Source organism: Enhydra lutris, unplaced genomic scaffold (assembly GCF_002288905.1).
Source record: "Enhydra lutris kenyoni isolate GAN:26980312 unplaced genomic scaffold, ASM228890v2 scaffoldscaffold27, whole genome shotgun sequence".
NCBI lineage: Eukaryota > Metazoa > Chordata > Mammalia > Carnivora > Mustelidae > Enhydra > Enhydra lutris.
The window spans coordinates 20,221,041-20,247,342 of record NW_019154111.1 but is presented as its reverse complement, the minus strand read 5'-3'; the positions used below and the strand labels follow the sequence as shown (position 1 = coordinate 20,247,342).

General features: G+C 38.4%; 1 protein-coding gene across 1 annotated transcript in view; it reads left to right on the top strand.

Moving 5' to 3' along the window:
• Nucleotides 1–24,619, top strand: part of LOC111152009 (potassium voltage-gated channel subfamily D member 2) — a 498,811-nt gene extending 474,192 nt beyond the window's left edge. Inside the window, exons 2-6 of the mRNA XM_022510274.1 lie at nucleotides 6,587–6,749; nucleotides 16,048–16,143; nucleotides 17,002–17,094; nucleotides 19,947–20,194; nucleotides 21,972–24,619. Coding sequence (XP_022365982.1) covers nucleotides 6,587–6,749; nucleotides 16,048–16,143; nucleotides 17,002–17,094; nucleotides 19,947–20,194; nucleotides 21,972–22,149 — 778 coding nt within the window. The 3' untranslated portion in view covers nucleotides 22,150–24,619. The remainder of the gene's footprint in view (nucleotides 1–6,586; nucleotides 6,750–16,047; nucleotides 16,144–17,001; nucleotides 17,095–19,946; nucleotides 20,195–21,971) is intronic.
• The last annotated feature ends 1,683 nt before the right edge of the window (nucleotides 24,620–26,302 follow it).

The following is a 26,302-nucleotide window of genomic DNA, read 5'->3' as shown; positions in this document are numbered from 1 at the left end:
ATAAAAAACAAAACTGTTATTTCTCACAGTTCCAGAGGCTGAGAAGTTCAAGGTATCATGTCACCAACAGGTTCCGCGAAGTTTCGTTTCCCAGTTCATAGACTGCCCTTCTTGCTGTGAACTCATGTGGTGGAAGGGGCTAAGGCGCTCTGTAGGGTCTCCTTTCAGAAGAGCCCCGATCCCATTTGTGAGGGTTTTGCTCTCACGACCTAATCGCCTCCCAAAGCCTCCACCTCCTCATATCATCCTATGAAGCGTTAGGATTTCAAGGTATGAATTTGGGGGAGACACATTCAGACATATCATAGCCAGTGACCTGTTTTTTCAAACACTTCCATTTCCAAATACAAATTCATATCCCATATGAAGTTGTGGGGTTTTGCTTTTGTTTTTGTTTTTCCCTAATGTGGTAGCTTTATAGAGCCAGCACCTGCCCTAGACAATATACAGGATGCTCCTGGAGTTCTGTGCAGGTGCACACGATCCATTCGCTTGATTCCTTCTGCCGAGCAATTCAAGACGTTTTCATTGTGAACAAGAGAAAGGGAGAGCAAGAGATTGAGTTCCAGTAAGCATTGAGGTTTCTATTTAAATCAACATTTCCTTCCTGTTATATGAAGATCTTTTCTACCCTTGTGAGTGTTGATAAAATCCATGGCTTTTGTTTTCTTTCTTAGTATCCATGGGAAATAGTTTCACAGATGAAAAGTCATTCCTTAACTGAGGAGCTTTGCTTATATAAGATCTCTCCTTTATAAAATGAGCCTACATTTATGCTCTTCAAATAAAAATAGAAGAAAAAATAGAAACTATATGAATAGGACGAGGAAGCTAACAGTATTGTGTTTGAGCACTGCGTAAGAAAATTCCAGGAAATATTTCTCCATTAGAGATCTAAAGACAACTATATTTTAGACATATGATTTCTGGAAAAATTGAGTGGATATTAATAAAATTTGGTTTACAATGTATTATCTTTTAAAGTTACAGACACTTTCTCAACTATTTTCATATTACTTGATAAAATGGGAAGATGGATGGATGGATGAATGGACAGACAGAAGGAAGATATACACATTCTACTTGTTTCTCTGAATTAACCAGATTTAGCCACTTTTCTGTCATTAAATGCATGCCATAGTTTAAGTACTTTGCAGAAACTTTTGGTCCGAAATCAAAATCTTCAAGAACCAATAATGGAATTTCTTCTGGGGAATTGGTCTTCTGTTCAATAGGGTCTTTAACATGCAGAAAAAAACCATCATTTTAATTATTTTGGGAAGTATGTGCAAATTTAGAATTAGTATTTTTTATGTGAGTGATACCTCCATGCTGTACCTTTTTAACTGGTATGAGGAGGGAAAGAGACAATAAACATAAGGTTTGGCAGATGTCCAGAGTAAAAACAAAAAACAGAAAGAAACTGGACTGGCTGTATGTGATGAGTGGAGGAGGAAAGTGGGAAAAGTGAGAAGCGGAGCAAAGTAAAAAGATAGGGAAATGTCCTTGCAATTAAAAATTCAAGTCTGCTTATTTCTAGTATGTAGAATTTTGGAGAGTGATTCTTATATACTATGCCATCCTTTCTCCTGTTTTCTTCTCTCTTTTAGGAATTCAGTATTTATCTTAGTAGACCCTAGAGGCCCCATAAAATCTTTCAACAAATTTTCTTTAAAAATAGAAAAAAAAAGTCTCTGTGTAAAACAAAACCACGTCTACATAATGTTTCGGTGTCAGTCTTCTTGGGTAATGGATGTTTGAAGACTGGGGACATAAGATAAAATTCTGAAGAAAAAAGAAAAACTAGAATATATAATATCACTGGGCTTAGCATTAATTTAAAGATAGGGGCTCAGGAAAAATGAGGCATGTTTCCATATGGAATAAAAAGAATAAAATGCCAACCAGTAAATAAGACACCTCGGATAGAAATCACCATTAAAAGATGGCAGTATTGTAGGCAATACTTAAACTACACGATTATTTAGCCGAGCTGTCACCTCTCATTACGAAGCTTTCTATTCTAAGCCTTTCCTCTATCGTGTTTGAGATATGGTTCCTGAGGTGTATCACGCTATTTTGCTTCTTAGTCGGAATTTGAATACTAGTTAAAAGAGCCTTTGTTAAACAAAGGAAAGCAGCTGTTTTTGCCCGAGAGCTATTCCCTATCCCCAGTAGATTCTGGGCCCAATAATAAGTTTGCAGATAAAAATTACCTGTTTCCATTCTCAAGGTGATTCCTAAGTGAGAAGAGAGACAAAAGGGACCACGGTTAGAACAGACACGAACCACACTGGGTATCTGTCGTGATTCTCCGACAGAGTTGAACTAGTGATACAGGCTTCATATTGCCAAGGGCAACAGCAGTCCGGTCCAGGAAAGGAGGGGGAGCAGGAAGAAGAACGGGAAGAGCAGTAGATACAGCACGGAGGGGAGTGTGGAAGGAAGCAGCAGGTGCTCCTTGGGGATCCGCCTGACGGAGTCCCACGGAGCCCTTAGGGGCAGCCGCCCCGCAGCCCCCTGCCCCCGCCCACCGGAACCCCCACCGCAGCACCCCCCCGCCCCCAGCCTGCCCCGATCCCTGTGCCCTCCGCACGTCACTCTCTGCCCCAGCCTCACAACAGCGGGGCCCTGGGGCCCATCCTCATTTTCCGTATCACCAGAAAGATCTGTCCTTCTACCCAGGAGTAGGACGATGGGAGGAGAAGGTCCCACCGATGAGCACTGTGTTAGCCCTCACTTCGTGCCATGTTCCCATGATCACCGCAGGCGTGACCAGACCCCTCAAGCACTCACCCTGCTTTCCTGATTGTGAAGGAAATTTGGATTGTAAAGCAAATATGGTGGAGGTAAATAATAAATACTGCTTTGACGCAGATTAGCATAGCTGCAGGACCTTGAAGCACTCCTGTTACCTCTCTTCCGTCATGGGTCCTTCCAGACTGTGAATTTTCTGCCTTTGGGCAAGCTGGCTCATAGCCTTCCTTTCTACCCCTTTGTTACAAAATGAACAAGAAATCTCACTTTACCCAATTTTCCCCCTCTGAGTAACAAGTTCACTTTCTGCTTTATTTATTTATATTATAATCTCTACATTCAAAAAAGGATTTGCAGTGATTATTTCTCTAGTTGAATCCTGGGCACCTTGTCAAAAATTGCTTTCCCAAGAAACCCTGCTTTATCAATTGGCTTCGCATCGCTTTGACGGAATCCCTCAAGAGTTTTTCTTTTCCCTTCTTCTTTTCGGTGAGGACTTTCTGGACTTATGACTGTCTTCCATCCCTGCACACCCGCCCCCCTGAACTTACCAGCCTCTGTCTTCTTAAAGTCTTACTGAACGTTGGGTCCATTCAACACAGTCTAGTCCTTAATTTTCTCCAATAATTATAAGAGTGCTGGCCTTGTGTACTCTATGATACAGTTGAGCCTAGAATACAAAAAGTAGCCGATAAATACTAATTTTTTAAAAATCTCTTGAAGAGAGATAGGACAAACTTTACTTTGGATTCATTTCTCTATCTTATTTATTTTATTTAATGTATTTTATATCCTACAAAGTTTATTTGAATTGCATGGACTCAATGTTTGTCTATTCTGCTCACAACAAATATAGTTGAGTTTTATTTATTTTTCTTTTGAGAAACACTTTCTAGATCCTGATTGGTAGACCTTAAAATCAAATCCCTTTTTTGAAAAACAGCTTGTGTGTGTGTGTAAGTGTGTATGTGTTAGACTTTTCCAGGACCTACTGTATAATCAGTGCAAAGAGAAAAAAAAGACGTCAATAAAATATGACTGGGCACTCAATGTGAACTGTGGCAAACAGAAGTTGGTTCACACGCACACAGCATTGTATAAAAAGTTGATCTTCCAATTCCATCGATAGGTCCCTATAGTAAGAAAGTCCTCAAAACTTTTTTGCTCACCTTATAAATTCTTTTATGTGTGACTGTTTCCTTGCTAACATAAACCTCAGATTATGATTTACCTTCCCTGATGGACTACAGAAAGAGACCCTGTTGGGGCGCCTGAGTGGCTCAGTTGGTTAAGTGGGCTGCCTTCAGCTCCAGTCGTAATCCCAGAGTCCTGGGCTTGGGTTGTGATCCCCGAGTCCTGGGATTGAGCCCCGCATTGCCTGCTTCTCCCTCTGCCCCTTCCTCTGCTCATGTGCTCTCTCATGTGCTCTTTCAAATAAATAAATAAAACCTTAAAAAAAAAGAGAGAGAGAGATCCTGTTTCATATGGACACAACATTCCAATTCCTGGGTTCGTTCATTCTTTCTTTTTATTTTTTGTGTTTGTTTGTTGTACTATAAATTAATATTGTCATTCTGATGCCAAAACCTTGTGGGAATTTTAGTTACAGGGAAATTAGCTCAACTGCTGATCACCCGCAAACACTGACAAGAGTGAGTAACTGAGCCTTCAAAACAAGGACCACAGCCTGGACTGGGGTCACCAAATGTTCCAGTCAGTAGAGCCTGCTGTCACTCTCACCAGCTTTCCCTGGGCCAATCCCTCTACAACTTTCCTTTGCATATTGACACACCAATGTTTTCCCACAAAACGATGTTAATTAGAGTGATCATTTCCTAGGCTACCCTACAAGAAAAAATGCAATCCCAAGTCCTTCTAAACCACCTTGGGTCTGGATTCCAATACCAGAGCCCCTCTCAGAGTGCTGAGCTCCCCAGAGCCTCAAAGTGAACATGGACTAGTTGGGGATCTATAGGCAGAGCTGGGTAATTTCTAGTCTTATGATCAAAAGATCTTCTTTCCCCTTCCCTAGGGATAAATCCTTAGAAGTCTGTATTAGTAAGGTAGGGAAAAATGGATTCTTCAACTAATATTTATTAAAATCCTGCTTTGTTTTGGTGAGACACCCAGTAAAGCAAATCCTGCTTTGCTGATGTTATATTCTAATGTCAGCAGGGTGGGTAGGTAGTCAAAAAATAAATACGTTGATAAATTATAAAATATCCTGTGTTAACAGTACTGTGAAGGGCAGTCAATGGGGAAATGTTATTGAGAATGACAAGAGGAGAGAATAAGACCACTGTGGATAAGGTAGCCAGAAAATAACTTATGGAACAGACACATATAAGTCTCAATCTGAATAATGATGATCTGGGGTCCGCACATGTGGACAGAAAGCCAGGTGGCTAGTGGACTTGGTTGGAAATATAGGCAGTAATTCCACAGTATGGGTCCTCAGAGATGAACATGAGGAGTTTGGATTTTAGTTCCAAGTCTATTAGAAGGTTCAACCAAAGTAGCAACAGTCCAATCTCCATTCTATAACCATAAGTCTGGCTGCTATGTTGGCATGAATTGTAAAGTGGTAAATACGGAAGACAGACTTCAGGTAAGAAGCTATACGTACCCAAGGCTCTGGCAAGGGATAGAGATAGCTTGGATTGTTGTGGTAAAATGGAGGTTAAGGAAAGAGACCTGAATGGGATCTAATTTGGTTGGGTCAGTGATAATAAGACTAGCTTGGAAAAGAGATGCAGGGAGTGAAGATTGGGGCGACTCTTTCAATTTTGGTGTGAGCAACTGGACGGTTTGCAGTTCCATGTAATTGGAGGCGATAGACTGTGGGAGGAACAGATTTGAGGGTGGCAGAAATAAGAGTTCTTTTTTTGGCTCATTTGTCTTAATTGGCTCTTAATAGGTTCTTAAAAAATCCAGGGATAGGAAAAAGCAGACCAGACCATTGAAGATAGGAGTCTGATTTTCAAAATAGGAGTCAGGGCTGTCAATATAAAGTAGGATACCAGCAGCACAGAGGTAACTGCCGGCTATGGGATTGGACGAAATCACATAGGAAAGGGTTTATACGGAGACAGTAAGAGCTGAGACCTAAGTTACTGCATGATTTAGAAATCAGATAAGGGGGACAAAAGCCAGAAAAGAAGATGGAGAAGCAGCCATGAGGTAGGAGGACCACAAAGGGAATTTTCCAATACTGGAACAGCCAACAGAGAGTGTTCCAAGGAGAGAGAAAACTAATTAAATACAACTGAGAGATTGAATAAGATCATCATGGAGAAATGACCATTGAATTTAACAAGTGAAAGTTAATAAGACCTTGGAAAGCTTGTTTTTTAACTGATTATATCTGACCAAAGGAATGTGCTATACCACTTTTTCTACTTAAATTTCATAACCAATCTAATGCTGGAAAAATTAAGTGGAAAAGGGGGTTATCTAGATTATAAAATTCAGCATGGAATTACTGACCATAAATAAATATAAAGAAATTTGCCATATTGTATAAAGGACACATTGAAGAGCTATCATTACACCATGTGGCTTAAAATATTTTCCAATCAAAATGATATCTAAATGTTAGAATCAATTCCTCCAAGATTGAAAGATAATTGATATTCAGATATTCAGATATTCAGATATTCATAACTTCTGGTGTATTAAAGCCTTAACTCATGTATATAGTCATCCTGAAGTAGAGACAGATTGGTCCAAAAAAATAATTTAAGGTAAAAAGCTATTTGTAGCAGGCAGAAATAGCTTTCTGTGACTAAAAACCATATGTTTTTTTTGTTTTTTGTTTTCTCTAACCCAGGTATGGTGACATGGTACCAAAAACCATAGCAGGGAAGATTTTTGGTTCCATCTGTTCGCTGAGCGGGGTCTTGGTCATTGCTCTACCTGTTCCGGTGATTGTCTCTAACTTCAGTCGGATCTACCACCAAAATCAACGAGCAGACAAACGGAGAGCACAGAAGGTGTGTATTCAGCCCTAGGCAGCCAGAATTTAGCATCTCCCACTTTTTATAGTGAGCGTTAAAATCCCTAACTGGCTATTCAGTGTTCTAGATTCCGATGATAGCTGCATCAGTCAGCACAAACTAGGCTATACCACAGTTAAAAAACAAAAACAAAAACAAAAACAACAACAACAACAAAAAAAAAACCACCTTACTATCTCAGTGACCTAAAACAACAAGGACTATTTCTCAGTCATGCTGCAGGTCCATTACTGGTCCAGCGATAGAAACTCCCATTTGACAAGGTACTTCTGCAATCATTCAAGCAGGGGTAACAGGGCATGATGAATCACAATGACTCCTAAAACCTTCTCCTGGAAGTGGGCCAGCTCACTTCCATTTCTACTGCATGAGCCAAAGTGAGTCACATGGCTATGTGTGGCTTCAAAGTGGGCAGGGAAATAGAATCCTACTATGCAATCAGAAGCAGAGAGGAAGAATTATGTAGTAAACAGCACTAATGATGGTAACAAAATCAAAGATAGAGTCTTGGCAAATTTTATCAGAATCACATTTCTAGATCTGATTCATCTAGTCTCTATCCACCAGGGGTCAAGCTGGTTCCAGTAGACCAGGACTATTAAAAGGAACTAAGATATGTCTCAGATATTTTAAATAGTTGACCCAGGAAGTAGGAGAAATCTGATCATTAGTAGCTGAGTTTTATTCCTGGCCCAGCAGTTTACAGTTTCTCTGAACTTCGTGCCAGCTACTCATCCCTCTACAAGTAAGCAGGATGCGTACTCAACTGTGAAAGGGGGAAAACATACCTACCTCACAGAAAGATTAAGAACATATGCAAAGATATGTAAATCTATGTAAGCATATCATAATACTAGCAATATCTAACATTTATTACTGGGTTACTGTGTGCCAGCTACTGGTTTGATGTTTTTAAAAAATAATTCATATTGTCTTCATGAATCTAGGAGTGAATTGTCATTATTTTCCCCATTTTTTAGAAGAAGATCCTAAGGTATCCAGAAGTTGAGAAATTCTGAGGGCAAAGAGCCAGTAAATTATGAACCATCATTCAGTCCAAGCCCACCAGGATCCCAGATTCATACGCTTAACCACCCAGGGAGATGGCTTCTCAGAAGAACTAAGTACATATTAGAATCCTTCCCTTCCTTGATTTTTGTCAAAATAGTCACCTTTAGAGTCAGGGCCTTTGCTGCCTAGAAATAATTTTGGGAATCTCTTTTATAGTTTCCTCAGCATTGTGGTACTAGATTTCCAGTATTCTTCATGAATACTGTATCATTGTACTTCATGGATAGATTTTTTTTTTTTTTTATTTCCAAAAACTATCCCTAACCATAACTGTGGATGCAAAATCCTGGTGATGTAGTATAACTATAAACTATCATGAGAGATTTGGGTGCAGTTCATAACGGGCTTTGTACATAATTCCAGAACAGGATTTTAAGGATGCTTTTTGAACAATGTTAGTCTTTTAATGGAGTGTAAAAATCTCATAAAGTAACTCTTAGCATCACCGAGCATGTTGTGAGAGAACATGTTTACGTCCATCACTGCAGATCCTCCTCCATGTGCAAAGAATCACATGTTCAGCCTTGTCCTTTCTTGCTTCTCAGAATCCCCCATTTTTGGAAAGGTACCCAACATTTAACTGATTATTGTAGAGCATAGAATAGTCCAGTTAATATGAATATATGGAACTGAGAACTCAACAAACAGAGGTTAGCAAAAGGCACCCCCTGAGCAGTTGGAGTCTCCTGTAGGGAACACCTTTGGCAAGCAGAAATGGAGAAATTTTAGCCACAGTTGGCCCCTCCACCAGAGACTTTCATGCACACAACTGTGGCTCTGGCCCCACATGACACTCTTTCTCCCGGGCACATGTGTACATTGTTTAAAATAACAAAAATCCTACAAAAATCTTGGTTTCCCAGGACCCATCTATCTCCATTCTAGAAACCTCTTCTTTGATATAAGAATTCATTTCCTCAATGTTAAAAAAAAAAAAAAAAAGCTTCTATAGTGAAACTGTAGGAAGTACAAATCAGATTTTCAAATAAAGTGAATGCCAAAATATCTGCATTTTCTTCAGACTTTGTCATCTGCAACAGAAATCAGTAAAAAAAAAAAAAAATCTTAGAATAATTCAGAAAACCTTTTGCATAAATAAATCCAGAATGCAAAAATAAATAAATAAGATTTTTAAAATATTGAATAAGGTATTTAAAAATCATGATATTTATATACCATAACTACTAGAGAAATTAATAAAACCAAATGTAATAACCTAATGTGTTATGTGCAGCAAATAGTCTGTGATCAGTAAACTGACCAGTTACCCATGAAAGAACAATGCATATGAAACTAAGTTATCAAGGAATATTTCCTATTTTCCTTCCCAGAAATTAAAAAAGCAAAGAAACAGAATAAATATTCCATAAGAGAGTTTAGTTAAGAGAATTTAGGTGTATCTGGAATTGGTGATTTGACAAATATCAAATTTATGAAAAGATAGCCAGCTTATTCAATCCAGCAAACAGTCCATTCAGTAAAAATATCAGTCAGACCAAATAATAAGAAATATTACAGGGGCACCTGGGTGGTTCAGTGGGTTAAAGCCTCTGCCTACAGCTCAGGTCATGATCTCAGGGTCCAGGGATCGAGCCCCACGTCAGGCTCTCTGCTCAGCAGGGAGCCTGCTTCCTCCTCTCTCTCTCTGCCTAATCCTGATCTCTCTGTCAAATAAACAAATAAAATTAAAAAAAAAAAAAGAAATATTACAAAATGTTTTTTAGACCATATTTTTTGGTGTTCCGTCCCATTTTCAACTTCAAGCTCAAGTGAAAGCATGAAATATATACAATATGCATTTGACAACATTCCCCTGAGCATTTAGGGACACTGTCCTTCTTCTAGGCTCTTCCCCCCGTAAGTATTCCTGCGTTCACTACCTCGCCCCACTCTTAAAAAGAGTGCATCATTTACCCATTTCTAGCCATCTTTGATCATTTCTTAACTAAACACTGATCTGTGGGTGAATATAGAACTGTGACATATCTCCTTCACCCCCACCACTGGTAATTGTGTTTGAATAGATTTATTTATCCACTCAGTTATTCAAAAAGTATTTATTGAGTAGAAAGCGTTTGCCAAAATAAAGCTGAGTTGATGCAATGACATTGGGTAGGGTTGATATTTTGAGGCAGGGAACTACCCTGCTTGAAGATACAAATCACACCAGTCTATCATCTGCATATTTACAAGGCTAGCTTGTAAGTAATTATGTCTAATAGTAATAGTAATTATAATTATAATTTTTGATAGTGCCAATATTAAAAACAACAACGCTCTCTAGATTTTCTATTTTTCATATTCCAGGTGCCTTATATATGTCATTTATATTTTCACAATCAACTCACTAAAGAAGTGTTATTATTTCCATTTCACAGATGACATGCTTATGCTTACATGCTTATTGATTAAAGTCTAAGACAAGAAAATTCTGGCATCATTAGAGCTATGTCTCTTTAGGGATTTTTCTTATAGATAATTCTAAATACAGTGAGAAGTTTCAAATCAATGAGCCAATGTGCAGCCAAGGTACCATGTAGGTGAATTTTTTACTTGTCACATAAAGATGTTGACATTGATACAGAAAGAAGTTACCAAGACTCATTTATCACACTTTACCCTGGTGGTTCTCGAGCTTTAGATTCATTGGAATCATCTGAAGAGCTTGTTAAAATACAGATTGTTACACCCACCCCCAAAGCATTTGATTCAGCAGTGTGGGATTACAGTTTGAAAATTTGCATTTCTAACAAGTTCCCAAGTGATAGTGATACTGTTGGTCTGGGAACCATACTTTGAGACATATCTGTCTAGGACATTCTTTAATGTCCAAATCAAATAATTTTATAGCAGTCTAGAATAATTAAAACAAACAGTACTCTGCTATAGTCTGAGTGTGATCTCTCTTAGATTATCCAATAGTAAAAAGTATCACTCAGTTCCTATGCCGTATCTCTGTGGATAACTAGATTTTTTGTCTCTGGTTTAAGAACCCCCATTATCAACACTTGTAAGAATCTGGAGGTTACATACTTCTTGATATCCACTCCGTGTTTCAGCCTTACTGAGTTACCTACTTTTGCCCTCCAGTCTCCATTCCATCCCCACACCACCTAATGGAGCCACCTGGCAAACTCCTACTCAGGGTGCAGCACTCAGCCCACATGATGAAAAAATTCCCAAATGATGTGGTCACCATTAATCGCTCTATTTTCTCTTCTCCTGCAGTTTTATGCTCACTCTATTATCATGTTTTACACTATATTCTCCCTCTCCATTGTTCTGAGTGCAGTGCCAGGCATAAATAGCATTAATGTTTGTGTAATAAAGAAAGAATGAACAATGAGGTCTTGTTCACCTTGACAGTGCCCTCCATTCCTAGCGTAGGGTGGACATTCTGAGGACCAGTTGAAAGCAATATTGGGAAGTATGATTTGTATCTCTGGTGCCCTCCTCCACCTTCTTTCAGTTCTTACCTCTTCCCACTTAGAGCTAACTCTCGTTGCCCTCTCTTTCACGGACCCATCCAGTGTCCCTTCCACTGACCCAAATGCCGGCACTGTTTCTACCCAGCCCTGCCATCACCAGGATTCACAGAGCTCCAGAGCTGGGTAGGGATCTTGTACTATCTTCCTCTGATTTCCTCCCTCTCTCTCTTTTCATTAGTATTTGGCACTAAATTGTCTCATTTCTTTTTGTTAAGATTTTATTTATTTATTTATTTATTTGACAGACAGAGATCACATGTAGGCAGAGAGGCGGTGGTGGCAGGGGAAGGGGGGAAGCAGGCTCCCTGCTGAGCATAGAGCCCAATGAGGGGCTCGATCCCAGGACCCCGAGATCATGACCTGAGCCGAAGGCAGAGGCTTTAACCCACTGAGCCACCCAGGTGCCCCTGTCTCATTTCTAGAGGAGCTATTTACCTTAACAAATGGAAAGATTCCAATAAATGCCTTAAATTTATAAAAGCTGATAAAGCTAAATATGATACCTCACATAAGGCATTTTACTAAACCTTAAATGAAAGGAACAAGTCCAAGTAGAATTTCCAGAAAAGATGGTACAAGCAGTATGGGGGCTGATGTTTGAGGAGTGAGGAATGGCCTCACATTATAAAAGAGAAAAGCTTTTGCAACCTCACTTTGAAAGCTACCTAGGATACCTTTATTTTTCAAAAGTATTGAAAGCAGTTTGTGATCTGGCAGCAACATGATCCAATAGCTTTTCACAGTCTATCTCGTACCTCATTTAGAAGATAGATTGCATTGAAGAACATTGCTATCTCAAGCGTTTTTGGCTTATACTCTACATATTTCTCTGACTGGGTCCCCCACCTCCGGTCCAGAGACTACATTGTAAAGTTTATGTAATGTCATTTGGTACAATTAAAATACAATCTACTTGCTGAAAACTACTGACTACTCCACAATAAAAGGGTTCTGTGTCAAATTAGTTTGAGAAAAATTATATACTATACCCCCCCCTTTTGTCTTCACAGTGAACATCCACAGTGTATGTCATAAAGAATCCAATAGCGGAGAAACCTGGTTAACCTCTCAGCATGTCCCAAACTTTTTGTGACCACAGAACCAGTTGTTTGTTTCATTTGGCTGGCTTGGATTTTACCCATAACCCTTGAAACCCAACCTTGAGAAATCCTTCTGAGTTTAGAGAATTAAGAAGAAAACTGAATTTATGAAGAATTGAGACGCATGGGGGAAATGTGCTTATGGGACAATTTATTTTTCCCAACACCATCGGTGTTTCTCAAGGCAGATAAAGAATTCAGAAAATAACTTCAAAGCTATTTTTTTTTTTTACACAGACAATATAAGCCTTTTTGTTTAATTAAAAATTTGGAAGCCTCCTACTTCCCAAATAAGCTAAAGTATTTACTGAAACCTTCCTTTCAGTCCATAACATTTGCTGGTACTTGGCATGGTCAAGAAGTTGTATTTCCTACAAAACTGGGGGCGGGGGGTGAGGGCTGTGAGGAATACATTTCCTCTTACCAGTGGATAGTTTTCTTTTAACCTCCCATTCACATAGCTGCCATTGCCAAGATCATCATACTGAGTGGGTCAGAAGTAAAGTGATTTTCTAAAATATCTTTTGTAAAAGAAATTTTCTCAATTACCTACTGAAAGCAAAGATGTAATCACAGGTCATAAAAGCTAGCATTATTCAACAGACATTCGGTGTGGTGTACCACAAGACCAATTAAACCAATTAACTCATACAGTATTGTTGTAAAATGAAAGAAAAATCGTGATTGAAATTGAGATGGGAGGTTTTTTTCTACCGCCGTACATGGCTTAGCAAAATGGCTATTCTGTCTCTAAGACAACTGCTTCTTTTTCCCTAAGCTTAGAACTCCTTCTGTTGCAGCGGTTACCACCATATGTAGGCTTTCCAGTGTGGGAAATACATGTCATTTTCCTTTGCTGGACAGTATTTTTGGTTAATGTAAATAAATGTCTCATTTATGAAAAAAAATTGTTTTTTCTAAAGATTTTATTTATTTGACAGACAGAGATCACAAGTAGGCAGAGAGGCAGACAGAGAGAGAGGAAGAAGCAGGCTCCCTGCTGAGCACAGAGCCCGATGTGGGGCTTGATCCCAGGACCCTGAGATCATGACCTGAGCCAAGGCAGAGGCTTAACCCACTGAGCCACCCAGGTGCTCCCCGCCAAAAAGTTTTCTAATACAGCTGCTAAATGCTTGGAGAATGACATAGATGAGACTAATAACTATGGTATAGGCAATGTAATTACATTCAGTAGTTGCCAAAGAAAGGAAAAAAGGAAGGAGGGAGGGAAGAGAGGAGGAAGGAAGGAAGGAAGGAGGCGGGGAAGGACAGAGGGAAAGAAGGAGGCAGGTAGGGAGTGGGAAGGAGAGTGGGGAAGAATGAGACCAAGAAATGCACTAAATGTTTCAGGAGACCAGTGAGACTTTAGGATTCAAATTTCAGCAATAATCCTTTTCTGGAAACCAAATGTATATTTAAATTATTTACTTCTGAATTATTACATCAATTCAAAGTCATTTTCAAATGTGCTTGTCCTTTCCCATTGTTTTATCAAGACTGGCCTGAAATCCTGGCTGCGCAACCCAGCTTTTGAAGTTAAAATTTTCCTACCTTCCAACTTCATTCTCTTGTGTTGTCTCAGTACTTTGAGGGATCTAAACAGTATACTGGCAGCAAAGAGTGAAATTTGTCTATTTTTCTTATCATTTATAAATATGATCTTTGTACAAAGTTGTTATTCTAACCTGGAATCAGCAAACAGGAAGAATAAATTCGCAGAGGAAGAGAGAAGGGGTGGTGTCGAAGCCCGGATGATCTCCTAATGCTATTTTGAGAGCTTCAGACATCTCAATGCTATTCTCAAACCCTGTCAGTGGAAGGGCATCTTGGTACAACTTTGGAGGGAAGTTTGGTGAAACCTATCAAACAAAACATACACGCACAGCCTTTGATCTAGGAATAGTTCTGCTTCTGGAAATTTGTCTTACAGATAAATTCATCACGATGTTCAAGGCAGGCAGTATAAGCAAAAGAGACTTTCAAGATTTCATGGTGGTTGGCTGACTAAATAAAGGATGCTTTATTCATGGGTCTATTATATATTTGTAATGAATGAGGTGGGTCTATATGTGTAGATATGGAAGGAGTTCCAAACTGGATTAAATGAAAACAGCTGAGTGCAAAGGAGTATGAGGCATATTGTCCCAACTGTAAAAACATGTGCATATAGATGTATGATTACACACACACACACACACACAGACACACACACACACACACTTCTGTATGCCTAGAAAATTTCTGGCAAGATTCTCTAGAAATATTACCAGTGGTTCCTCTGAAGACAATTAATAGGGCAGCTCCAGAGTCCAGAAAGACTTACTTATTTTTGATGCACTTTGTATTAATAAAATTGTTGTCATATGTATGTATTCATTTTCCATTAAAAAAATCTAGATAATGTTTAAATTTTTATTAGAAAGAACATCCCAGGGCTTGAAATTACAGATAGTATCTATCTGGATGGTTTAGACAGGGAAAAGTAGGAGTCTTTATGGGGTAATTCTGTAAGAACTTACCAGACTATTCCAGTTGCTTTCTTATGTACATTTGCAAGATATACAATCCTACAAACTGAATGTTCAACCAAAATAACGCCCTCCAGGATGTGAAAGCCAGACTCGTTCTGTGACTCACTCCAGAAACAACAGGAGTTCCGAAGGAGAATGAAATACCAGAAATCTGGCTCAACAGTTGGTTTGCTCAGTACTATCACGTTGGTGATCTCTCTGGAACTGTGAACAATTGAAGTAACCACCCTAAGCCCTCTAAATTGAAGAACATTGTCTATTGCAGAAATGTTTTAAAATTTAAAAAAATAATGTTATCAATCTCCTTGGACTGACTCACTATGCTCTCATTTCAACAAATTCAAGAAATAGAAATCAGATAAGCATGTTCTAGCATGGACCAGTGTCAGTAGAAGAAGTGGATAAATTGTGGCAGGGTTTTTTTGTTGTTGTTTTTTGGGGGGTTGGGGTTTTTTTGTTTGTTTGTTTTTTGAGACTCCAGGTTATTCAGCATGGAGTCAATTTGCCCAATTTAACAAAATAATTGCAAAAAAATTGATATTTGGGAGTGCAGTTTTTTGGGTTTTTTTTGTTTGTTTGTTTGTTTTAACCTTTCAAAAGGCAGAATGGAAAGAAGAAAGAAGGCCGGCAAGTAGGCCATTGGTCCCTGGAATGTATTTGCTGTTTTTAAAAGGACATTAGTTTAAATGAAAATGATCTGGAAGCTGGTTTGCTAAATCTTCATTTCATTAAGTTACTCAGATTGGGATAAGTGAAAATATAAATAAAGTAATACTGCCATTTTTCTTTAAACACAATTGACAGAAACAATAATGAAATAAACTTGATCTTACTATAACGACTTAATTACAAGACTTAAATGCATAACCCAACTCCAAAGTAGTGAATTGATCTTACTGAAGAAGTTAAGGAAAGGAAAGTACTCCAGTGGTGAAAATCTAATTTTCAATAATTACATGTGAAAAGCTAGCCTACTTTAAAAACTGTGGATGCTGACATTAGCATGACACAGGAGTGCATTCACTGTTTGAAGAAAATAATCCATAAGTATTAACACAACATTTCTTTTTCTTCTGGCTTCTAGAAAGCCAGACTCGCCAGGATCCGGGCAGCCAAAACCGGAAGCGCCAATGCTTACATGCAGAGCAAACGGAATGGCTTACTCAGTAACCAACTGCAGGTACCGTCAAGCATTTCACTTTTTTTTACTGTTCGATTTATTAGTGTCATATTGATTTACTTCTACTTAACCATATAATTTTATTGTGGGTAATTAGGAAAATGGCTACTCAAACAACAAAATTGTCATTTTTAAATAACCTGGTGCTGTACGGTCTTACAGCTGTGGCAGGTTAGGGCCCAGGCTATGAAATATTGCTGGTGAATCGTGACTCCCATTCGTGACTGGGCAGTATTTCTGTACTGTCTTGTGTAAACAAGAGAAAGGTCAGAATTCTCAACTCAAATACCTATTTTTCTTTCAAAATTATTTATGTTCCTTAAAATTCGTTTGAGTGGGGTTAAGATGCCTCGTTTTATTTCTTAATGGAGAGGAAACCCTCCCCTTCAATGTTGTAAAGCTCACACGGTATGAAATCCAAGGGAAACAGTAACTTTTACCTCAAAACTGTCCTTTAATATTTAGGATTCCAGTCATCGTGCCATCAAAATATCTTTTATGTAGGTGAGCATGATCATGGTTTCAGGATTATCTAAATACTAGATTAAATTTTATTATCCAAAAAAAATAGTTTCCAGACTTTCAAAGGTAGTTGGTAGATGAATGAGTAAAAACTATTTAAGTTTTCAATTCAGAGAGGCAAGCCTGAAAGACAGACCGCTAATGTGACAGAAACATAAAGGCTGATTGCCAAAATTAAAAGCAACTGCACATTGGTTCCTTTTTAGTTAAGAAAAATTAAAATGCTGCCATTTAATCTCAGGAAATAGGCTAGATCTCTCTGTGGAAATGGGTAGCTGGGGTTCCCATTGTTTGCTAATAAAATAGAAAGCACTTCTCTCTTCTGTGTGTTAACAGTCCTCAGAGGATGAACAAGCCTTTGTTAGCAAATCCGGCTCCAGCTTTGAAACCCAGCACCACCACCTGCTTCACTGCCTGGAAAAAACCACGGTAAGGAAAAGGCATGACTATCCGCCCCTGTACTGAGACAGGAATCCCATTTGCTTTTGTGAATACTTAGTGCTTCCAAGTATGATTTCACTGTCTACATTACTGGAAAATATACTAAAAATGAAAAAAAAAAACCCACGGATATTTGAAATTGCTTTGAAAGACTAGAGTGACATTTCAACTTGGAAAGTATTTTAGAGAATTATTTGAAATAGTTTTATCTTCAGTGGTTATCCTAACTTTAGTGTGAAATATCACTTTAATGCGGATGGAAAGTTGTTTCCCAAGAGCTGACTGCAGGTCCTACAAAATATCATTTTTCCCCTGATAATGAAACGCTGATTAAACAAAAACCAATGTAGTTCAAGCGTTGCTCACATTTAGATAAAAGGAATACCAATAGCAGTAACAAAAAAATAGAGACTAACCGAATATAAGCATTTCTTTCCCTAACAGGTTGTAATGAACAAGACAGGTAATTAAAAACTATATGCTCCCATAAGAAAAATGACACATTTCTTCACTGGCAAGCCCCTTGGAGCTGAGGCTTGAGTCTGCATTTCTCTGCTTACAAGCTCTCAATCAGATCTCCACATTTGCAGAGGTACCCATACCCTGGCTGGCTTGTCCAAAGGGGTCACAGTCTTTGACCACAAAGCAGAACAAAACTTTCAAACTTTCAGCATGTTTGAATCAGGTCTGCTCACTCACTCCCCAGAGGTATATCCTTATATTCTCAATTCCAACATATCGCCCATGCATTTTTTTTTCATTTACCTATATAGTCATTCAACAGATTTGTATTGCTTACCTACTACGTGGCAGACAGTGAGCCAGACCCTAGATGCGCCACGAAGTCAGGTGTGGCCTTTGCCCTGATCAAGCCTCCACGAATGGGACAAAACATCGATAGTCCTGTAGAAGGGTCATGAGCGCAGAAGGAAAAATGGGGCCACAGTGCAATGACACAAAGAAGGCAGAGCCATGAGAGGACAGCATGAGACAAGGCTTCCTGGAGGAACTTGCAGGGAGAGCCACAGGATGACTAGGAACTAGTTTGGCAAAGAAAGGAAGGGGCTAAAAGATGATGTAGGCACCAGGGGATGGCTGGAACTTGACCTTAGAGGAACTAAAGAACTTGAGGGTGATCAGAAGACAAGGAGTAGAGTGACCCAAGAGGAGACGGAAGAAGTCTAGATAATGGCTAGGCTTTGGAGGCATGTGAAGAATTTTGATCTTTATCTCATAATAAATGGAAAATTATTTGAGGGCTTTAAACAAGGTAGTTACACGATTATATTTGCCTTTGTAACTAACGATCCATCACTTACAGGGTAAGGTCTGTAGCTTAGGAGAACTCTTTGAAAGGTAAACGGTAACATTAATAGTCAGATGTATTTATCTCCATGCTTTTTTATTTTCATTTTTTACTATTTTACCTTTTAAATAAAAAATCATTTGACACTATCTATTACTATCATTTAATTACTATCGTTTAAATTAATCTACCTACAGAAATAACCAGCAGCGGAAAGACTTTTTTCACTTACAGTCACTGATGTGATAAATTAGAATCTCATGCATTATATACTTGTATTATGTGTGTGCGATGCGCATTGTAAAAGAAGAAAACAGCATGTGAGTCCTTTGTGAGCTATATTTTTTCCATAAAATTTGATATTGAAATTCATTTCTTAATGAAACTGTCTTGTCTGGTCATATGATTCTCTTGACTTTAAACAGTGTATAAATATTGTTTATTTCAAAATGCTCATCTCAGCAAAGAAATAACAGAATGAGTAACAAAAACAGTCTCTTTTTGCTCTTGGCCAGTGAATTGCTTCAATTGTTTCACTAATATTTCAGGATGAGAGATGGTTACGTGGAATTTGGCATGTGCAAAGCCTTCCATTATGAAATTATTCCCACCTACACAAAGAAAAAAAAATAGTAATTGAAGTCACTCTCCTGAAGTTCAGACCCAAACGTTTTCCCTTTTATTTATGAGGCGAAATTCTTACATAGGCATTTTAGGAAGTGAGTCTTTATTAAATATTCTAAAAGCAAAATTTGCAGTGTGGTTTTTCTAAAATATGGCATATGAAATGATGCCCAACACTGTGTGCCTCTTGGCTAGAAGAACTCTGAATAGAGGCAGAGGTGGTGATATATCATGAAGATAAGAAGGGACACCTCCGAGTTCAGGGCTAACCCCTTCTGGATTAAACACAAAGTGGGCCATTTTGCAGTATTTTGCCTGTTTAACTAATAAATCATTTGTACCTGGGAACTTTAGAGGAGCCTCTAAAGAAATACAAAGTATCTTCAGGATCTCATTTTCTAATTAAAAAATGTTTTCAATCCCAGGTGAAAATATTTGCTAATATATAACAGTCTAATTCTGGGCATTCTATTAAAATAGTCTCTTATCTATGATTCCAATCTGTTTAAAAAAGAAAAGTCCTTGCGAATTAACACATTCACTGTGAGCACTGTCTTACATGCATTTTCAAGAGTTTTTTAAATTTTTTTCCCCCTTTGCTTCTTCACTTCCAGAAATGATGTTTCAATTCACAGATGGTATTTCAACATGAGGTTAGTCCATAAAGAGATCCTAAGTCAGCCCGTCAATGTCCATCTCAAGGGCTAACTAGGGAGATTTTATTTTCTCGCAAAAGCCAGCATGAGGTGGCTTCGATATTCCAGACTTTATGAAAATGGTCTCAGTTGCCCGTGGGATCGTCTCAGTGTACTGGCATGTTTGTTTTAAAAAATAAAGCCGTTCGTTGCCTTCCTTAACGTTGAAATGCGTTTCTGTGCCTCCTTCTCGTGCCCTCCCCGCTCCGGACCAGAATCACGAGTTTGTGGATGAGCAAGTCTTTGAGGAAAGCTGCATGGAAGTTGCCACCGGAAACCGGCCTTCGAGCCACAGCCCCTCTCTCTCTTCACAACAAGGAGTCACCAGCACTTGCTGCTCACGACGACACAAAAAAACCTTCCGCATCCCAAACGCCAACGTGTCCGGCAGCCACCGGGGCAGCGTGCAAGAACTCAGTACGATCCAGATCAGATGTGTGGAGAGAACCCCGCTCTCTAACAGGTACCCGAGGTGATCTGTGTGGGTACGCACACCTGTGCCCCCTCCCGGAGCGTTTCTCCACCTGCAGGCGTGCTGCTGCCTTGGTGTATTTGGCAATTTTGGGTATGGGGCGAGGAGCTGGGGGGAGGAGGGAGAGGGGGAAATACTTTTTATTTATTTTGAACAAATACACCTTAGAAGCATCATAGCATCCAAATCCTAGTTCCTAGGGTTTAGAATGAGACAAAACAAATACCCCAAGTAACAAGTAGGAAAATGGATCTGCTATGGTACTCACTGAGTCAGGAGGAAGCCTGCAGAGTAGAAAGAAGCTAAGATGGTCAGGTGTGCACATCTGTACATCTGCCTCATTCACTCCACAACCTTTCTCCTATTTGAGCACACGGCTTTATACCCAGGAGCCCCCTATGTAAATGCAAGGACCCCGAAATGGTAGATAGGCAGCACTACTACGGGACAAATTAAATTGACACTGATATCATTGAAAAGTACTCAGCAGCACCTAGAAATACATCAACACCTTCAACATAAGAGTGAAAAATAAAACCATACCTACACAAATCTCTTGAATCAATATATAATTTTGATCATAAAGATATTTGGGGCCACCGCAAACACAAAAAAATCAATCCAATACAAGAAAAGATAAGTGAAAAGCTAAACTCATTCACCTCTGGTTCGTTCGTGGATAACTGAAGTGAAATTTTTCTATTGGCATTTTCCTTCACTTTCCTTTCCTTCCCTTTGCTATTTGTTTTTACCACAAACATGTACGTGTAATAAAAAGTAATCCATTTGAACTATACAACTCATTAAAGCGATCAATTTCTGCCAACATAATTTTGCTTTGTTCCCCAAATTAAATAGATATGTTTTTGTATTAACAATCCATTAATTCAGTGCTGCTCCTTTGTTCTCACTCAACAATCTTTGTGAAAAACCTGGATGACATTCTGAATTCAAGCTATGTTGATTTACATAAATCAGATGTCTCTGGGACCAGAATATTAAATTTTGGAACAATGAAAGATTTGTGCCTCTAAGATATTCTACCTCTGTATTGTTCTACATCCGTTCCAAAATTAAGTAGAAAGCAGAGAAGTGTTCAGAAAGAAAATTTTAGGACATAAACATCTTAAATAAGATTTCCATGAAAATAAGGTAATTAGATTGAAGTAATTAGCACCCTGTGTGTACCCTCCTTATTCCTCTCCCCTTTTCCCTTCATCCACATGGAGTGTACAACTCATGCAAGAATACCACTTGGGAAAATCTTGAATTATTGGTAATGGCTAACTTTCTGGAGATTCTTAAAATTGGCTGTCACTAACTGGAGAGCTTTAAAGGCATCCACTTTCCCCAAGAGACAGGATAGTAAAATGACCCTGTGGTCAAAAGAACTGAGACATATTCACAGGTCATTGAGGTACATCCCTTCCAGAGGTCCTGTCTTAAAGACAACTATTTTACTTTGCTCAACCCAGGCTTTCTGAAACTGACCCGATTCTCTTCCTTGCATTTTTGTAGAAAACACTTTGAGAAACACCAACTGAACCAAATTGAGCTGGCTTTTAGAGACTCAGTTAATGTTAATGACCTGGCTACTGTTCACCTCAACACGTACTAGGTTTGATACATCGTTTTTAAAAAATCGTGGTGACTAGTCTTGGATATTTAACATGTTACTGATAAACATGAAAACACATCCCTCAATTGTAGGGAAAATGTTGTTTAAGTAAACAGCTTACTTTTTTAAAATCTATTTCTTCCTCATCAGCCGATCCAGTCTAAATGCCAAAATGGAAGAATGTGTTAAACTAAACTGTGAACAACCTTATGTGACTACAGCAATAATAAGCATCCCAACACCTCCAGTGACCACCCCTGAAGGAGATGACAGGCCAGAGTCTCCGGAGTACTCGGGAGGCAATATTGTCAGAGTGTCTGCTTTGTAAGACAATTGGAACCAGGTCTAAGAGAATTTGAGCTCCAGCTGTGGAAAGAATTCCAATGTGGAAGAAAGAAGAAACAATAAACCTTTTGCAGATGAAAACAGCGAAGCAAGAAGGTTGGCAGCGAAATAAAAGCAAAGCTTCCAAACTTGAGGATGGAAATAAAACCACCAAATGGCATTTCTAGACAGAGTTTGACCTGTTCTACAGAGGAAGAGTCTGTGACCCTTTGACTTTGTGAATGAGCACAATGAAATGCCGCCTATCGATGCTTCTTATGATCTGAACTCTTTTTTAATAAAATAAATAAAACAAATCTTTGAACATAATGTTCCGGTTGAATGCAAAACAAAAAAAATATGGAAAACATTTTGATAAAAATTTTTCCTGTTAAAACCATGAACATCGGCTATGATGAAGATTATTACATATTAAAAAAACTATGACACATTTGTATTGACTGAAGGAAACCATCATAATGCATGCTAGAATTCTTTGGAGCAGTGATTTCAGTGTCCTTATGTTGTCTTCAGAATAGGCATGATAAACTATAATTGTAGAAAGGGGAATTTCTGTGCACTTACAACAAGCTGATTGTACATGTTCCATGGTGGGCTGTGCCAATACACTCCTTTTAGAGCTGCGGTATTTCTCATGGGGATGCTCATTAGTAAATCTAAAGTGTTCAGATAGTTCAGTATTAATTATTGTTTTACCTTGCACCTAGATACTGTTACAACTGCAATAATTCATTGTACACCTGTTGTATCAGGAATCAGGATTTTTTGTTGTCGTACTTTCCAGATCTTCATAGATATGGTAAGAGCCACGTTCATAGAAACACTTCCGGTGTGGCCAGGTTTTAGATAACTTTTTAATCCAAAACTGTTGTGCCATAAATGTTTTTCAGTAATAACCTTTGGTCCACTGTGTCCCCGTGACAGTGCATTATCTGTTCTTGGACTTCTATAGCGCCTTTCTATTGGGTTTGTCGTCATCGACTGGACTAACGTTTTGTAGTTCAAATGACTTTCCTACTTTTGTATTCCCCGACATATTATCTTGCAAGTAGATTACTATCATCAATCCCCTTGTCAAAAAATAGGAAAAAGGAGTTGACATCTATGACTGCTCTCTAACCTCTTTGCTGTTGGGGAAAAAAGCCCAGACACTGGATTTTTCACTATGTGTTTCAGGCAAAGAGTAGGCTGGGATTATTATCACAAAATCAGTGATCCCAGAATCCTGCTTGATGTATTATTTATTTTACTTTAGATCTTGAATACTTTTTGAGAATAACTAATGTGAATTGAAATGCAGAGATAAACTCGAGTGCTCTATGTAGCAATATTTGATGAAAGCACGCTTCTACGCCATTGGAGAAGGCAGCACAAATTTACTGAGAAAGGTTCCTGTATACTGCAAGGAGCAGTTTTCTCCACTAAATCAGGCGGACAGGAGTTTGATGACGCAAAGTTGATCTCTGTGTACATTTAAGTGAAAAGTCTTTATACCTTTTCACCTTTAAAATATTTCGCAGACATGTCTGCACGTGACAGTGTAAAAAAGTTTTATGTCCAATGAAAAGTTTTGTTCATTCCAAACCACCACTGTAAGAAATAAAGTTTAGCTTCCGTACATGGAAAGAATTAATAATTATCCCTCTACTATAGAGATTTTAAAATGCTTATCATAATTTATCATAAGAAGGAATTAATCCAACCATTTTCGAGTAAAGCCAGAAATTCTTGCTTCCCATTTCTAGAATAGCTTCTAGAACAGTGCTGTGCACATGGTAGATCTTAATAAACATTTGCTGAGTAAAAGTAAGATACACTCTACTATCTCTCGGGAAGAACTGGCTTCATTCCTAGTATGTCTTTTAAAAAGTTACTAATCTTCCTGGAGCGTGAATATTAACAATTATATTAACTCCTGCCTCATGTCACTTTATGCTTCTAGAGCAAATATAGTGAAACTTCTTTGATGGCATTTGTTGAAAAAACTTTTTAAAAAGTAGACTAAGGAAACCACAATCGGGAATACTTAGGTCTTTTGATTCCCAATGAAAAGTTCTATTTTCATGTTCTTAATACTACATTTTAAAAAATACAGTTAGAGTATTTCAGTTGACAATTGTGCCTCCTTTTTGACTTATCATTTATCCCAAGCTATTAATTTCTTAAGAGTTTTGGAAAAGAAAAAAAAATTTTGGTGTTTTAGGTGATTTAAAAATATACTGTGTTGGTGGTGAATGACTATTGATGACTGTGTTAAGTGCATCTGTATTGTAAGTGAAATGTAATTATTTCTGTGTACCATATGGAGTAACCAAGGTCATTGTTTTTGACAATTTTGTTTGAAATTCATATATCTTATTTCAAAGAATAGCATAATATCTGCATTATGCTGGAAAAAAAAATAGACCTTTGGAGAATAATTAAATAAAACATGTGCATGCTTGAACAGGACAACATGGTTGGCTGTTGCTCTTTTTTTCTTTGACTTCCTTCCTTTCCAAAACCTAAGATGTGTCATACCCATATTTGGGAGAACTTTGTAACATGCACAAACACAGAGCCCATTGATTGTGAATAACACTTAAGTCTAGTCTATATTGGTAGAGATAGTAGATTTCTGCCAACAATGGGAATTTAGGAGGAGACATTTTTTTAAAAAAAGTTAATATTGTTTAAAGATAAAAGACTGCCACTGTTTTAGATAATATGCTTTGGGAATCTCTTGGCAAGTACAACTACGTAGCTACTAACTAATTTAAGTGTATTACAAGGTTTTGTTGGTCAGTAACCAAAAGAGGTAGCATGGTTACAACTAATTGTCTTTGTTTATGTGATACTTTTAGATATTCTGTGCAGTGTGTGACCCAGTTTATTAGCCTACACCCTACATGCTACATGCCTTTTGGACAATGCACACCAGAGAGAAGGCTGGTGCACGAACCTTATACACTTCTTGACTACTGCTACTTGAGTTAAGCAAAGTAAGATTTTGAGATAATAACTTTGGTTGGAACTCAATCAGATTTTTAAAAATATTTTATTTATTTGACAGAGAGAGAGAGATCATAAGTAGGCAGAGAGGCAGGCAGAGGGAGAAGCAGGCTCCCCGCTGAGCAGAGAGCCTGATGAGGGGCTCGATCCCAGGACCTGGGATCATGACCTGAGCCGAAGGCAGAGGCTTAACCCACTGAGCTACCCAGGCACCCTCTCAATCAGATTCTTAGTCAGAGATTCTTTTCTATTCAGGGAAACAGACAAAGTGATTTATTTGTCCAGTTGCATGTTTGTGTATGTATGTATATTTGTACATATTTGTTCAGATATATACACATAGATTTTTATTCATTTTTTAAGATTTTATTTATTTATTTTTGGGAGAGAGAGAGAGAGAGCTAGCACAAGTGGGGCAGAGGGCCAGAGGAAGAAGGAGACACCCCACTGAGCAGGGAGCCCGATGCAGGACTCGATCCTGGAACCCCGGGATCATGACCTGATCCGAAGGCAGACGTTTAATTGACTGAGCCACCCAGGTGCCAGATTTTTATTCACTTTTTAAAAACGTGCTCATCTGATGATTTCTCTTCAGGGGGAAACAAAAAGCAAGGAAAAGTTAAGAGATTATTAGAAGAGGGAAAAACAGGAAGTAAATCATTTAGTACAGAGAGTGATTTTAAATAGTGATAACTGGTGATCCTCTTGGTGAATAGGCCCTTTTTCCCCCCTTGTGAATTCTTTTCTTTTATGGTCCTTGATTTATTGAGATGCCAATCCTGCGTTAAGGTTTAACACATCTCCCTATTCCTTCAACTGAGTTACAGTGTTGGCTTGGAAATAGACTCCAGGGAGTTATATCAATGTCTGCTGGCAACATTACTCAAAAGAATAAAAAGGGTTCTTGATATCAAATACATGACTCCTCAGAGTTTCATAAGAAAGGCATCTCCTCTTCCCTGGAGTGTCATTAGGTGTTTGTTTTATTAACTCACAGGTACAAAAATGGTTATTGTTCTGCACCGTGTAAATTTCATCAGAATTTTCAACACAATTTCATAGACACACTGTATTTTTTGAAAAAAAAAAAATAAGAGCTTAAGTTGGACCTACATCAGCTGGTTGTGTTTAGGGTAGTAAAACAT